The following is a 16,738-nucleotide window of genomic DNA, read 5'->3' as shown; positions in this document are numbered from 1 at the left end:
CAGAGGTGGGATGGGGAAGGGGAGGGCCCAATTCATTGTTCCAGTTCTCTATGAATTTTCACAGGTCCATCCTCTCTATGAAATCAAAGGTTTTTATAGGACTCATAGCCTTGACCATGATAAGTATATCCTGGTAGTCTTGGTCCTGAGGAGGAACAAGAGCAGCCTGACAACCACATGCAGTTTGGAAATGTTGGAAGTAAAAAATGATAACCTTCCCAGAGTCCATATAATGCCTGAATTTTGCTGTTTGAATCCACTCCACCCCAGAACTGCAGGGAAGAGTGGAGAATTCATTATATTTAGGCTAAGGATCTCAGGGTTCTCCTCACAAAGCCCATAGAAATTTTAGGTCCTTGGGTCACTGGTTCAGGTTAGAGTTTATACATGAACTGCCCGTGGTGTAAGAGGCATACCACTCCATTGTATAGCCAGCCTTGAAGTTAGGAGGACCTGGGTTCAAGTCCTACCTATGAAATATACTGATGGAGAACACCTAGGACTCCAATTCTAAGACTGTAAGTTGTAGAACAGCTACCAAAACTCAGAAACCCCCTACATAAGAGGTGTCAAGCATGACCCATGCAGCAAAACTCCCAGTGTCCTGTGGGCCTCATGCAGCAATACTCTCAGGGCACTGAAGTGGATTAAAATGTAATTAGGGGGTGGCTAGGTGGCACAGTGGATAGAGCACCAGCCCTGGAGTCAGTAGTACCTGAGTTCAAATCTGGCCTCAGACACTTAATTACCTAGCTGTGTGGCCTTGGGCAAGCCACTTAACCCCATTGCCTTGAAAAAAAAATTTAATTGGGAAATATTTAACAAATTAAATAAGATTAGAATAAAACATAGATAACATCATATTTTAAAACTAAGTCACTATGTAGCCCTTGTAAATCCTTATTGCAGTTTAGTGGCTCCATTTCTATTTGAGTTTGACATCATTGCTCAACACCAAGGAAATAATAGGTCCCAAAACCCTAATGACAAAGCACTGGGATTGGAACAGGGTCTCTGAGATACTTACCATCTCATGGAGTTCAAATCTGAGATAGGTAGGACCCACAATGTTTGGCAGTTCAATCCTTAGAATCAGAAGGAGATGCACAATGAGATGACTGGTAAGTTAACTTTGGTCTGGGATAGAAGGTGAGAGGAGGACTAGCATCTAGCTTGGGGTGGCAAGCACATGATTTGTAGTTGACTTCCCTGTCTGGATGGAAATCTACCATTTGAAGGAGAAAATAAACTAGGTAGGCAACTTTTGATTTGCAATGGATTTTACTATTTTGTGTTAACTATCTCATAACAGAGGTTAAGTTTGTGCCAGGCTATTACAAGGCTGGCCATGACCAAAGATAGGACTTGAAGTACACACATTGCCAGATAAATGGAGACAGGCTGGTAGCTTTGTCTGCCTGAGCTAATTCATTCCAAATGGATTTAGCTAACCCCTCCAAAGATTGCTTTCCCAGAGTTGAGATATTCCATGGCTAATCCTGACTCAGGGTCTGGAAATAACATTTTTAGCTGTGGATGCTTTTTTTTTTATTGGAGCCAGTAGTTCTTCTGTTTAAGCAACTTACTTCAAGGCAATGGCAAAAGTTTCCCAAGGGGTCTCTGGGAAATCTGACCACACTATTCACAAGGTATCCAAAATATTTTTTATTTAAGGCAATGGGATTTTGAGTGACTTGCCCAAGGTCACACAGTTAGGCAATTATTAAGAGTCTGAGATTGGATTTGAACTCAGGTCTTCCTGACTCCAGGGCCAGTACTCTATCCACTGCACCACGTAGTTGCCCCCCCCCCCCCACACACACACACACAATTTTTTTTAACAGAAGACCACAACATCAAGGAGATAATGCCATGACAAGCACATGAATTGGATCTGAGAGAGGGGGTGCTTTGCTAATTTATGGACCTCACCTTCCCCTCCAGTGTCATCTGGGTCCAGTGGCCAGATATGAATCAGGATGACTGGAGATGGCCCTGGATGTGGAGCAATCAGGGTTGAGTGACTTATCCAAGGTCACACAACTAGTAAACATCAGAGGCTGGATTTGAACTCCTGTCCTGATTTCAAGGCCAGTGCTCTATCCACTGTGCCAATCTATGGGATTATCAATGGGTAGAAGTTCATAAATATAGCATAAATGCCAGAGGGCTCACGCTTCCAATTCATATTCAGATTATCTGATTGGTTTCTCAGAGGGCAGCTGCTCTCCACAGAGTTCTTGTGATAATCCTGAGGGGTCAGAAGGTTTCTCTAGTATTATCATTCATGAGCCCCCATCCAGTGTGCACCCCAATAGCAATCAATTGACATCTTTTATATTTACTAAGAAGATATAGCTAGAACAGAAGATATAGCTAAAACTTCTGTAATTGGGACACCTCTCCTCTATCGCTTCAGTCCCTGGAAAGAGTAGACTCAAGCATAAAGTGTTTACTAATATCATTCCTCACCTACAAGTTTCATTTTAGGGGGGTCATAGAGCCAATGGACAAGTTGCTCTCTTCCTTGCAGGACATAGTATCTTGGCAGTTGGGCAGATCAGACTGGTTCCTTACCAGCCTCAGCTGTTTCGGCAGCTGCAGTTGCTGGATTTAAAGTAGCTCTTCCTGGGGCGGCTAGGTGGTGTAGTGGATAAAGCGCCGGCCTTGGAGTCAGGAGTACCTGGGTTCAAATCCAGTCTCAGATACTTAATAATTACCTAGCTGTGTGGCCTTGGGCAAGCCGCTTAACCCCCTTTGCCTTGCAAAAAAACCTAAAAAAAATAAATAAATAAAAAATAAAGTAGCTCTTCCAACTCTTCAAAGTTCATTTGGTTGCAATTCATTTGGTTGGGGTTGGTTCAGTCTCCTAATGAGTCCTTCTCTTACCTAGCATCGCACAACAGCTCACTCGGCCATAACTGGCTAGTTTTACTGTGCCAGAATCCCAAGGAAGTCCCCAACATGCTCAGTGTAAAAGCCTGGAAACCAAGATGCTGCCATTTAGCTCTGCCTCAGCCAGGAATTTTCAACCGTCAGTGACCAAATAGCATTGCTACTTTTTCCCAAATTCTCTGCTGTCATTCTAGCTCTGTGGTCCTGGAGAGCTGACTGTGGCAATATAGCAAACAACCCAGCTCTTGTAGAGGGAGCTGGGTGTGTCTATGCAGTTTGATCAATGCTACCATGCACTGCCTGAGGCGATGGGCATGCTATAACAATTATAATGAATAATTATTGGTGTTCATACAACACTTTAAAGTTTATATCCTCTAAATACATATTTTTAGGGGTTTTTTTTTGCAAGGCAATGGGGTTAAGTGACTTGCCCAAGGTCACACAGCTAGGCAATTATTAAGTGTCTGAGGTCAGATTTGAACTCAGGTACTCCTGACTCCAGGGCCGGTGCTCTATCCACTGTGTCACCTAGTCACCACTTCTAAATACATATTGAAACACTTTTCATCTATTTACCTCCTGATCTACTCCTCAAAACAACCTTTTGAGATTCAGGCTGTCCTCATTTTACAGTTGAGAAAATTGAGCATCAGAGAAATTAAGTAATTTTCACAGTCACACAGCAAATAAATGAGTTGAGGTTCCAACCTGGGTCTCCTTCCTTGCCTCTACACTTCCTCTGGTATCAAGTCCCCTCACAATATTGGAGTGTTCAGCAATCTGTCAGTGTCAAGGCAAAGGAGTGACCACTCCCCTTATTCTGGATATCAGAGCACTATTATCACAAAGAGAACAGTAGGTGTCAGATCCTAAGGCAGGAACAATTTTTTTCTTTCTCATTTTTGTCTCCAGTATCTCCCATGACACTTTCCACATAGTAAGAATTTAATAAATGTCTATTGAATTTAAGTGAATCTCCTCTTGGCTGTTGTTATTATAATCAATATAGACTATAATAGATTTTACATATATATGTAATATAAACTCCTGTGGGTCTGTGCTGCCTTTTACTTCTTTGGGGTATCCCAGCTAGGTGGTATAGTGGATAGAATGCCAGATCTAGAATCAAAAAGACTAATTTTCCTGAGCTCAAATTTGACCCTTTATAGAGGATTTGTATTTTGAGGGGGCAGCTAGATGTGCATAGAGCACTAGGCCTGGAATCAGAAAGACCTAAGTTCAAATCCAGTCTCAGACACTTCCTAGCTGTGTGACTCTGGGCAAGTCATTTAAACTCTGACTTGGTTTCCTTATCAGTAAAAGGATTTATAGAAGAAAATGAAAATCCTCTCCAGTATCTCTGCCAAGAAAACTCCAAATGGGGTCACAAAGGTTTTGTGACTTACTTAAGGTTTTAAAGTTTGCACTTTAAGGTTTGCAAAGTACATTAGTATTACATATTTCTCTTATTTGATCCTTCAAACAAACGATTTTTAGTTTATATGTGCTTTAGTCTACCTGTGCTTTAGGTACATCTTTAGATACACATATAAGGAACTGTGGAACAAGGTGAAGCAGGGTGGAAGAAACTGAGCCTGAGAGATTTAGTGAATTGCTCAGTTTGGCACAACATGTATATGCTCAGAGAGTCCTGACTTCTAGCCCAGGACCCTAACCATTGTACTTCCTATAGAATTCCCAATAGAACTCCAGCTCCCTGAAGAATGAAACAGTTTGTGTTTGTCTCCCCAGTGCCTGACATAGTGCTTATCACATAAATAACAAATACTCCATAAATGCTTATTGAGTTGAACTCATCTGAATGGAATTCTCAATACATAGGTTTGAGCTTGTCATTCTCTTCTCAGAGAAGAGTAGCTCCCCCTTGACCAAAGAATAAAGTGCAACCCCCTTAATTTGGCATTTGATGTCTTCTTCAATCTGGCTCCAATCCCCTTTCTAGTCTTACTTCACACTACAGTATTTTCATTTACTCACAAGTTCCAGTCAAACTAGGGAACCAGTTGTTCCTAGATCTTTTTCTCTAGTATCCTCCCATTTGTAGTAAAAAATTATCTCTTCTATTCCTAGCTCCATTTCAAAACTTGCCATCCACATTGCTGCCAATTGAGCATTTTCCAGGAGTACTAGGAACTTGGAAAGAGCTCACATCTCTCAGGTAACACTGCTCATTATCCTTCCATTTAACTTCCCATGTGGGGACAGCTCATCACTCACTCTGACATCTTTTTCCATAATGATTTCCTGTTCACAGAGATGAAATTAACTTTTAACTATAAACCCAGAGCTTTATGAGCCAAGGCTTCGTCTTGCTTCTGCTTCTATTCTCATTTGTTTTTTTTTCCCTTAGAGAAGCTGAAGTACTGGACCCCCTGCCTTTGAATGACCAACCCATCTCTAACTCCTTTGATAATCATTTGTCCTTTTGTTTTCAGCTGTTTTCAGGGTAGGTCAAGACCAGTTGACTCACTCCCTTCAAGGAGTGCTCCAGTGCTCACTCCTAGTTGGGCAAGGGTGAGTGAATTACTTTCACCTATCACCCTCCTCTTCATTCATTAATATCTCTCCTGAGTCTCCAGTATCTCCCATGACACTTTGCATATAGTAAGAACTTAATAAATGTCTATTGAATTTAAGTGAATCTCCTCTTGGCTGTTGTTAAAATCAACATAGATTATAATAGATTTTACATATATGTAATAGAATATAATAGACTATAAATGCCTGTGAGTCAGGGCTGTCTGATCCCAGAATCCCCCTTTCATTTGCTCCTTTCAATTCTTGTAATGTCCCCAGGAGCAAATGCTTAGGCCATGAAAATTGCCTTAAACCTAAAGTAAGTCCTAGAAATATTGGGGGCAGGGAATAAGAAACAAGCTGACCAGCCCTGCCCATAGCATAATAGTAAAGCCTCCTTTCTATTTAAAAAAAAAAACAAAAAACAATTGCTCTAATCTATCTCCTGACCTTGTTTTTTTCTTTAAGTCAAATTTTAAAGCTTCTCTGGGATTTTGAAATTCCTCCAAAATCCAATTATTTCCCAGTTTACCAGACTGCCTCAGAAAAATTAATGGCTAACAAAATAGCCTCTCTTATTTCTCAGGATTGCTATTTTCAGGAACTCATGCTTAGTGAAGGAAAGAGAAAATCAGGAGAAAATTGTCAGGGACACTGACTTACCTGGCAAGCACATGTTCTCAGTTCATGTATTGACCTCCATGTTTTATTTTTTGGATCTCTCTGAGGCTCTCAATAAGTCCCAGTTGTGGCCGGTAAAAAACTACCTGTGCTATAGGTACACCTTCTTTTCTCACCTTTTTAGGATACTTCCATATCCTATGCTTGCTTTTCCTATTTGATTTTCCTGGGTTCAATTCTTGGCATTTCTCAATCTGTAGGAAAGAAATCACAATCTTTATAGGTAAAGGAAAGATTTATATCCTCCCCCCCAAAAAAATGCTAAAGAATTAAATGATATCAAAAGAAAGAAATCATGAGGGTCAGAACTTCAGAAAAGCCTAGAAAGACTTGCATGAACTTATGGTGAATGAGGTGAGCAGAACCAGAAGAACATTGAATACATTAACAGTAACATTGTGTGATGATCAACTATGATGGACTTGCTCATCTCAGCAGTACAATAATCAAACACAATTCTAAAGGTTGTGAAAGGACCATCCACATCCAGAGAAAGAACTCTAGAGTCTGCAGACCAAAGCTTACTCTTATCAATTTTCAAAATTAGCTTTATGTTTTAATGTTTTTTCTTTTTGTTCTGATTCTTTTTTCACAACATGATTAATATGAAAATATGTTCAACAAAGTTATACATGTTTAATCCATATTAGCTTGCTGTCTGTCAGGGGAATGGGGGAAGGGAGGGAAGAGGGAAAGAGGGAAGAAGAAAAATATGAAACTCAAATCCTTACAAAATATTTTGGTTAAAAACTATCTTTGCATGTAGTTGGGGAAAGAAAGGAAGAAAGAAAGAAAGAAAGAAAGAAAGAAAGAAAGAAAGGAAGAAAGAAAGAAAGAAAGAAAGAAAGAAAGAAAGAAATTAAAAGATGGATATTAACACATATAGAAACCTCCCCCCCCCCAAAAAAAAGTTAAGGTTCTTTGTAGGCTTGCTGAATAGTTATTCCACAATCACTTTGGCAGATCTGCTGGGAAACTCAAAAGGTCTAGATCTCCCAGTCAACCAGCATTTGGCTTTATTTGGTATTTTAGTATCCTGGCAGTGATGCTCATCTCTTAAGAAGCAGTACTGGTTATCTGGCCCCTGGAAATGCCCATTTCTCAAAGTTGATGTTTTCTGACCTACCCTCAAAAAAGAAAACAGAAAGACAGAAGAAGACAGCCAGCATCTTGGGCTCACCCAGACAAACACATGTTCCCACTGCCACTGACTTATAGCTACCATTGCCTTATTATAGGGAGGAAAAAGCTATCTCCTTCCTTCATCTCCTGAAGGCTCAAGGAGAAAGACTAGTGAGGAGGTCAAAAAGAGAAGTGGCCTCAAAAGAGCTCAGATCTGTTTCCACACATGGGCAGTGGAGAGGTTCCATTACCCATAACACTCACTAGTCAGTAAATCTCAATACAAGTCTCAATTATGGAGACTCTTAAGGTTCAAGCAGGAGTTGCTGTGTCATCCCAACAAAGGGCATGTCCTTTAAAGGAAGAATGGCATAGTGGATAAGAATCAGTCCCCAAAAGGAAGATCTAGGTGTGTTGGGTCAAGTCATTTCATCCCTCATCTTTCTAAATAAATTGCTGAGAAGATGTTAATCTGCATTAGTAAAGGGAGTTTCTCATCCAGGAGTTCCATATGAAATCAGGGTAAAGGAACTTGTCTGAGGTCTCATTTGAATTCAGGTTTTCATGGGATGGTTAGGTGGTACAGTGGATAGAGCACCGGCCCTGGAGTCAGGAGTACCTGAGTTCAAATCCAGACTCAGACACTTAATAATTACCTGTGTGGCCTTGGGCAAGCCACTTAGCCCCACTGCCTTGCTAAAAACCTTAAAAAAAAAGTCAATTGTGAATTCAGGTTCTTCTGACTCCAGGATCCTTGCTCCATCCACTGTGTTCCCTAATTACCCTGAGCAAATTCATTCTTTTTTTTTAAATTTTTGTTTTTTGCAAGGCAATGGGGTTAAGTGACTTGCCCAAGGTCATAAAGCTAGGTAATTATTAAGTGTCTGAGGTCAAATTTGAATTGGGGTCCTCCTGACTCCAGGGCTGATGCTCTATCCATTGCACCACCTAGCTGGCCCTTGCAAATTCATCCTTAAAAATTTGTCTCTAACATGAAATTCTGTTCAAGATTCTCTTTATGGATTTATAATAAATAATTAGTTTAAAAAACCCCAAAATAAAAAAATAAAAAAAAACCCAAATATTTGTCCCTCAGCTTCACGGAGTACCCTTGTCTAGCATCAGGAGTTACCTTGTCATCCTCTACTACTACTTTTTCATTCTTGTTCCTTATTCTCACCTACATCCAAGCAGTATAATTAACCTAATCAATGAAGTGAGAATCCCTTTTCCCATAGTACAGCCCTTTAAATATTTGAAGCATGTCTTCCCTTTCCCATTTCTTACCTCTTCATGTGAAAATGCCCAGTGGTATGGATTAGGACACCTCTCATCACCCTCTTCATCTTTTGCACTATTCAGTTTGTCAGTATCCTTGATAAGGAAGGGATGGCATGATTGATTTACTCAACCCCACCCTATTTAAATTAAATAATAAGGGATCTAATCAATCTATTTTAATTCTAGGCCTTAAGTGAAAAGTTCTTCAAACTGTGTTTGAACAGGCTGAGGAAACATGTTCATCCCCCAAAGGCTGTCTATATATTATAAAGTAGTTGAGAAGTGATTCATTCTGCTCCTGAGAAGCCAAGGTGGGACTGAATTGTGGAAGAAAGCGTCTTTGGCTCTATGGGAATCTCAGAGCAGAAGAACCCAGGCTTACAGAAGTCCTGAGAAAAGATCAGCTCTTTGCCCATCCTCCCTACCTAGTACTTATCTCTCCCCCAATATCATAATACAATCTGCCACTCCTTTACCCGTGTTTCTAGTAAATTGATTTTTGCTTCAACTATAAAATCCTACTTTTAGAGTTAACTTAGAGATAATTGTAAAGTTAGAGAGCTTAATCTGTGACTAGATGCTGGGAATATTCCTAACTGGGGGTCTTACAGTGATTGTGACTAAATATAACTTTTGTCTAAAATAAGTTCTCTAAAGCTGAATAGGAAACCAACAGAGCACCCTAAGGCAGATGCAGGGCATAGTTTGTGTCAGGCAAGTCAGATCAAAAGCATTACTTTCTTTTACTTTTTAAATTTTTTTGGTTTGGGGTTTTTGTGAGGCAATGGGGTTAAGTGACCTGCTGAAGTATCAGTATCTGGGACATTATCTTAAAGGTCTCCCTTCAAGCAGGCATTAAAGTTGTGACTACTATTGAAGTCTGTTTAACCAGTTCTGGATTCATTTTACTTGTATGAGACTTTTATGTGTCATACTCCACCCTTCCCCTGTTTCCTCCCACCCCTGCCCATTATATTGTAAATTCTTAGGGAATAAGGGATGTTTTCTTTCATCTTTGTTTCCCTATTACCTATATATAATAGTGTTAGTTGAATGGAGGGAATCATGGTACCTTCTCACACTGGATCAGAATTTCAGAAAATGTTCTGGCCAATGGTATAACATCCCATTCAGGTTTCAGTGACATCAGGGAATGGGATGATTTATGTAGAACTGACAGGCCTATGTTCTCTCTTTGGTACCCACCAAAGTACTTGGAATCCAGGCAACTTCTGCATGGTGTCAATCAGTGCCCAGGCCAGAGAGGAGTTTGGGGATAGGAGCCCCAAGTTCTAGATTGTGTTCCTGTTTCTTCTTTGATTTCTGGTCTCAGGGGGACTAATTCAGGGAACTGAAGATATGGGTAGGGGAGACCTCAAAGCCTTTATTGAAGGCCTGTGGTCTTGTGAGATGAGGTTACTTCAGTCCCCAATTCTTCAAGAAGAGGAAGAAATTGGCATGAGGGCTTGTGATCACCAATATGATCACAAGTATTGTGTCTGAGTTTTATTAGTGTTCCTCATCACATCTTGTGGGAGGAGGCCATAGGAGGTTCTTCACTGTAAAGGCAGGCATCAAGATGTAAGGTTTTGGAAGAATTGTAGGTCTGACTTCTGACAGCAAGAGGTTCCTGGGATCAGCCAGTCAATAGCCCCCCAGAGACCCCAGTACTTTCATTATTACTATAGTTTGGGTGAAAAGAAACAAAACTTCAGGGGTTTTAGAATCAGTGTTAAGATTTCAGAGGTCTTTTCCTTCCAACCTCTATTTGAATAAGAATTGCACTCCCTCCTTATCCCTACCATCCCTAAAGGATCATCTAGCCCCTGCCTAATTCTCCCAGAATAAGTTTCTTCACTTTGCTAAAGCTTTAATTTGGGGATTTTTCCTCTCTCATAAATGAAGCTGAAATCTGCCTCTCTACACAGCCTCTAATTGCTATGTCTACCCTCTAAAACCAAAAACAAATCTAATTCCCCTCGACTTCTCAGCTCTTCAAATACTTCTATTCTCTCTAAGGAGCTGACTTTCTAAATGTGCTCAAGTTGTAGGAGCCTTTGACATTCCCACCCTCACCACTGTGGGGATCCAGCATCCACCCCTCCTTTTTTTTTTTTAAGATTTTTCAAGGCAATGGGGTTAAGTGGCTTGCCCAAGGCCACACGGCTAGGTAATTATTAAGTGTCTGAGGTCAGATTTGAACCCAGGTACTCCTGACTCCAAGGCCAGTGCTCTATTCACTGCACCACCTAGCCACCCCCATCTACCCACTTCTGATTGAGTAATCCTATTTTTAAAAATCCATTCTGTGCTTTTTCATTTGATTAGAGCTGAAAAAGGCTGAGAAGAAATAATCTCTGCTTTTGGAACTGCAGTTTTGTCATTTCACTATTTAGTATTCAAAATTATATGTCGAATTTCACTACCATTACTGTTCTCTGAAGCAATCTCTCTCTTTTCCCTAAATGTGCAGGAATACTACCAGATCCAAGCTCAAATTAATTCCAAGTTAAGAGAGAAAGCTCAGTCTGATAGTTTCTAGCCTGACAATCCCTACCTGGATTTCTTCAGTGTTATACTTTCTGTGTTCTAAAGAGGCATGCATGCAAAAGGCACAATTTGGACCAGACAATCTCTGAGGTGCCTTCCAACTCTGAGAATTTGTGGTAATTTGAAAAACATGTCCATTCCTTACACCAGTAACCTGAATTAATTTTTGTACCAAATAACAGAATTAAGTAAAGCTATATAAGTTCAGTGTGGAACCTAGTGATGGATGATTAAACATCAAAACAGCTCTAGCCATAAACAGAGGACATTCAATAAGATAAAATTGTCATTCATGTAGATAACAGCATATAATGGAGTCAGTTTAGGGCCCTAACCTCATCTGACGCATCATATTCTCCAATCCTGGCCCCAAATGGCTAAAGTGATCATTGACTGATGTTTGGAACAAGGACTAAGGAAGCAGCCCTTGCCCATGAGGGCTGTTAAGGCATATTAAATGTGGATTTTGCTTAATGTGGTGCAGAGTCAGAATATTTGGGTTTGACCTTGGGAGCTCCTACTTATTAGCTGTGTGACCTGAGGGTAGGGGAGGGCTTTAGTTTTAGCCTAACTGTCTCAAAGTCCTGAGATCCTTGATACATCGTGTCTGGGAACATGCCTGAGGGGAGCATTCTGGCAAACTCTGAGATCTGGAGGGACAGAAAAAACCTAAAGAATCATAGTGCAGCAAAACAGGAAGTGATCCTAGAGAATGCTACATCTATAAGAGGCTCTTGCAATTGTTACAAGTCCAAACAGAATGACAGACTATCGGATCCAAATATATTTTTGTAGATGAGGACACAATGGGCTAAAGCTACCAGGGTAGGAGTCTAGCCTCTTTGAACACCTTCAGTAAAAGGACAAGATAGCTATTTGGCTCCAATGTTAGGTGAAACACGTAACCCTTGAGACCTTCTCAAGTCTAAACCAAAGTGAAATCATTCCCTAGCCTCTGTCTTCCTCTCAACTTCTGAGTGAGAGAGAAGAGGAATAAAGACTAGACAGCCCCCAGTTCCTGGATTGACTCCTCCAGTGTGTCTCTGTTGCCATCTAAATGTTTTTTGCCTTGGGTGAAAAAAAAATTTCTAGTTATGCTTCTGATCATAGGTGAGAAAGTAAAAGTGATGACAGTCATAAGGGATGAACCTTGCTCTCTACTTGAGTCATAGAATGAACTGGGGTCTGGCTTGGTAGTCACTCCTCAAAGTTATCAAGGATGGGGGGTGGAAGGGAAGAAAAACTTCTATCCTGCCTGAACCCATCTACTTTTCTTCTCCCTTGTGCTCAGGATCTCAAGGATATAGATGATTTTCATTATACCCTATGCCTTCACCAGGCCACCAGGTGGTCATTCAGGTAGAAAAGGGAGCTTGTAGGTGGCACCTAATTCAGGTTCCCCAACTACAGTCTCATATTCCAGGATCTTTATTACCTTAAAATGGTTTCTCATTTGGAGATGTGACTATGGAAGGATGAAAGAATTTGAACATGCTGCTTATGGACAAAGATTTCCGGCTGTTGTCAACAGCTTGAAAAGTGATTTTTTTTCCCTTTTAAGATATGTGAGATGACGATTAAGCAGTATATGCCATAAGGAAAATTTGATGATATTTTAAAAATGCTAAAGAATGAACAAAACAAGAAGAAAACTGTAAAAACTTGGTTTAGTTGAGTAAAAGTAATACTAATTACATCCATGTATAAATGCTTATGTCTAGTTACCATGCAGAATAATAATAACAGCAATAATAGTATATATCATTAAATATGTCAGATTAAATTTTGGTAGATTTTATTTCATAACAATAGTAAGCTCTTTATATATTTCATTTCACCATATGCTGCCCACATAGAATGGTTGTCTGCTCACAACATAAAAACATTAGAGGTAATACTGGGTACCAGAGAAAGACTTGATGGTAGAATAGAAATAAGGGCATAGACATGAGACACATCAAAGAAAGAATCAACAGGACTTAATGACTAATTAGCTATAGAGGGATAAGTTAATAAGTCCAGGGTTTTCAGCCTGGATGATGGGGAAAATGTGGTGCCACTGAAAGAGAAAAAGATAGGAAAGTCAGAAAAGAGAATCGCTCTGGATTCTCTGGTTATTAAGTATTTTACATGCCCATTAAACTAAAAAAAAATCACACCCTGGTGTGAATTATCTGATGTTTAAGGAGTTTAGAGCGCTGGCTGAAGGCTTTCCCACAGTCACTGCATTCATAGGGCTTCACTCCAGTGTGAATTCTCTGGTGTTGGATCAGGACTGAGCGCTGACTGAAAGATTTTCCACATTCGTTACATTTATAGGGTCTTTCTCCAGTGTGGATAATCTGATGCTGAATAAGGTGTGAGCTTTGGCTGAAAGCTTTGCCACATTCGGTACATGTATAAGGTTTCTCTCCAGTGTGGATCTTCTGATGGTGGATGAGATTTGAACTTCGATTGAAGGCTTTGCCACATTCATTACATTCATGGGGCTTTAATCCATTGTGAATCCTTTGATGCTGAATTAGGGTTGAACTCTGGCTGAAGGTTTTACCACATTCATTACATTCATAGGGTTTCTCACCTGTATGAACTCGCTGATGAAGAATGAGGTTGGAGCTTCGACCAAAGGTTTTTCCACATTCATTGCATTCATAGGGTTTATCTCCAGTATGGATTCCCTGGTGCTGAATTAGAGCTGAACTGTGGCTGAAGGCTTTGCCACACACATTACATTCATAGGGTTTCTCTCCTGTGTGGATTATCTGATGTTTTCTAAGGACTGAGCTATAACTAAAGGCTTTGCCACACTCATTGCATTTATGAGGTTTTTCTCCAGTATGAATCCTCCGATGTTGAATGAGGCTTGAACTCTGACTGAAAGCTTTCCCACAGTCATTACATTTATAGGGTTTTTCTCCAGTATGAACTCTGTGATGCTTGATGAGATTGGAGATTCGACTGAAAGGTTTACCACATTCATTACACTGATAGGGTTTCTCTCCAGTGTGAACTCTCTGGTGTTTCCTTAGGTGTGCACTCTGGCTGAAGGCCTTGCCACATTCATGACATTCAAAAGGCTTCTCTCCAGTGTGAATTCGATGATGTTTAATTAGGTTTGAGCTTCGCCTAAAGGCTTTTCCACACTCATGACATCCATAGGGCTTCTCTCCAGAATGAATTCTCTCATGTTGAATAAGGTTTGAACTCCGCCTAAAAGCCTTCCCACATTCATTGCATATGTAGGGTTTCTCACTGTTGTGAATTCTTTGATGTTTCTTAAGGCTTGAGTTCTGATTGAAAGCTTTCCCACATTCATTACATATGTAGGGCTTCTCTCCAGTGTGATTTATCTGATGTCGTGTGAGGTTAGAGCGTACACTGAAGGTTTTCCCACATTCATTACATTCATAAGGTTTCTCACTAACATGAGATCGTTGATGCTTTTTGAGAATTGCATTCTGGCTGAAGGCTTTTCCACACTCATTACAAATATATGGTTTCTCTCCTGTATGAACGCTTTGATGTCGAATAAGATCTGAGCTTCCCCTGAAGGACTTCCCACACTCATTGCACTCATAGGGTTTCTCCTCAGCCTGCCCTCCCAGATGTTCATTAAGGGTTGGGCTCTGATTGAAAATTTTCCCATACTCATTAAATTGACATGGTGTTTCAGATACATGGATGGTTGGGTAGTTAATTAAATCTGAATTCTGTTTAAAGCTTTGGTCACCATTATCAAGCTGATGAGACCATTCTCCTGATGAAATTCTCTGATACGTAACAGGATCTGAACTCAGACTATAGCTTCTGCCAAATTCATAGCATTCCTGGCCAATTTCCCTTGGAGAACTTTTATGGACCGTTGTCACTGGTCTGAAACCCCTCTCCTGAGAAAGTGATTTTATTAGCCCATCTCCTTCTGGAATTTCCCAGTGTTGCTCCAAGCCTTCCTCAGGTTCACATCCTTCTCCAAATTCAGGTCCTTGGGGGACATCCCCTATGAGTCTTTCTAATATCACCACTTGTGAATCTTCCTCTTCAAAAATTTCTTCTTTAACTGTCAACAACTTGAACTCAGTGCTGGCCTCACAATCTGAAACAATGAATGAGAGTGGAAATGTTACCTCGTCTCTATTGTGCAAGAGAGGAAACTGTTAGGGTAGGAAAAGGACAATTCTATGGGAAATCAATGTGTTTAAAGTGCAATCCTCATGGCTAGGGAAGAATGGGGGAAATGGCAAACAGAGGACTAAAAGGGTGGTGGTCACACAGGGTAGTGGGATCCCAGAGAAAAATACACAGGATGGGAATGAATGGTGGGTGATCTGAAGAACTGGTGAAGTGTAGAGGAGGAGAGGAAATGAGTTCTTGAGAAGTGTTTAGAAGGATAATGGGAAATGTGGGTGGAAAGGGCTTCAGAGAATAGGACAAGAGGTCAAAATAAAGGTGACAAAGTGGAAATGTTACCTAGAAGATAACATTCCCTTCAATACTCTGAATACATTTAAAAAATGCTTATCCAGGGCCCCAAACTTCCTTGTTCCCCATCCTGGCCCACTCTCTCTCAGCTTCACCATGTATCCTTTGGCTCCACCCAAAAGGGCTATTGGAGGAAGTCCCTAGAATGAGCAGACCCAGATTACTTCAGGTTAAACTTATACCTATTTTGGTTGTGCTAAGATAATTTTGACTTATTGTTTTAAAAGAGAATTTGGCAGAGGTGAGAGAAAGGGAGCAGAGTGGTAGTAGAGAGGAGTGAATAAAAGACCTGAATGAGGAAAGGGGTCCTATTGTATGGAGAGGAAGGCTGATGAGGAAAGTCCATGAAGGAGGTTCAGTTAAGACTCCAGTGACTCATGGAGAAGAATTCAAATCATTATTAAATATCAAATTAAATCATATTAATCTTCAAAGGCTCCCTACTCCTACCTTTTCTTTCCTTATGAAACAGTCAACATGCATAATTTCTCACATCTTCCATAACTCTTTTATCTACCAGCAGCTAATCCTTCCATATGTGAATGAATGCTCCATGAAAAGGAGTTGTCTTTAAAGTTGGAAGGCCTAGGTTCTAGAATCATACCCATCAACTTATTAATTTCCAATAGGATGTTGGGCAAATCACTTAAACTCTGACCCTCAATATCCCTGTTTGTAAAATGGAGATATCTGAGTTCTACAATTTATAGGGTGTGAGAATGATAAGAAATATTGTAGCTAAAATACTTTTAACCATGAAACTAAATGCACACAAGGAACTTTAGTACTTCAATACTTCAAGAAATTGTGATTTCACAAATGGGAATACTCCTCCCACAAAAGCAAACAATATGCTTGGGGGACAATGTGATGAGCTACTGTGGCTAACATTTGATAAATGATCCTCTTTTTTTTTTCTTTTTTGCAAGGCAATGGGGTTAAGTAAATTGCCCAAAGTCACATAGCTTGGTAATTATTAAGTATCTGAGGTTGCATTTGAACCCAGGTACTCCTGACTCCAAGGTCAGTGTTCTACTCACTGCGCCACCTAGCTGCCCCCTAAATCATATAATTAGGAAGTATCTGAGGCAAAATTTGGACCCAGATCTTCTTGAGTCTGACTAGCACTCTGGTCATATCATGTTGTCTTTGCTGCTCAGCTGAATAGGATATGCAGGGCTTGTTTTCC

General features: G+C 40.3%; 1 protein-coding gene across 7 annotated transcripts in view; it reads right to left on the bottom strand.

The window, feature by feature from the left end:
• Positions 1-9,576: 9,576 nt before the first annotated feature.
• Positions 9,577-16,738, bottom strand: part of LOC141500233 (uncharacterized) — a 58,340-nt gene continuing 51,178 nt past the window's right edge. For all 7 annotated transcript variants that reach the window (XM_074203250.1, XM_074203251.1, XM_074203246.1 and 4 more), the window contains one exon: positions 9,577-15,163. In XM_074203250.1, coding sequence (XP_074059351.1) covers positions 13,224-15,163 — 1,940 coding nt within the window. In that variant the 3' untranslated portion in view covers positions 9,577-13,223. The remainder of the gene's footprint in view (positions 15,164-16,738) is intronic.

This window comes from Macrotis lagotis, chromosome X (genome assembly GCF_037893015.1).
Source record: "Macrotis lagotis isolate mMagLag1 chromosome X, bilby.v1.9.chrom.fasta, whole genome shotgun sequence".
NCBI lineage: Eukaryota > Metazoa > Chordata > Mammalia > Peramelemorphia > Peramelidae > Macrotis > Macrotis lagotis.
This window is presented reverse-complemented; position numbering and strand designations above follow the sequence as displayed.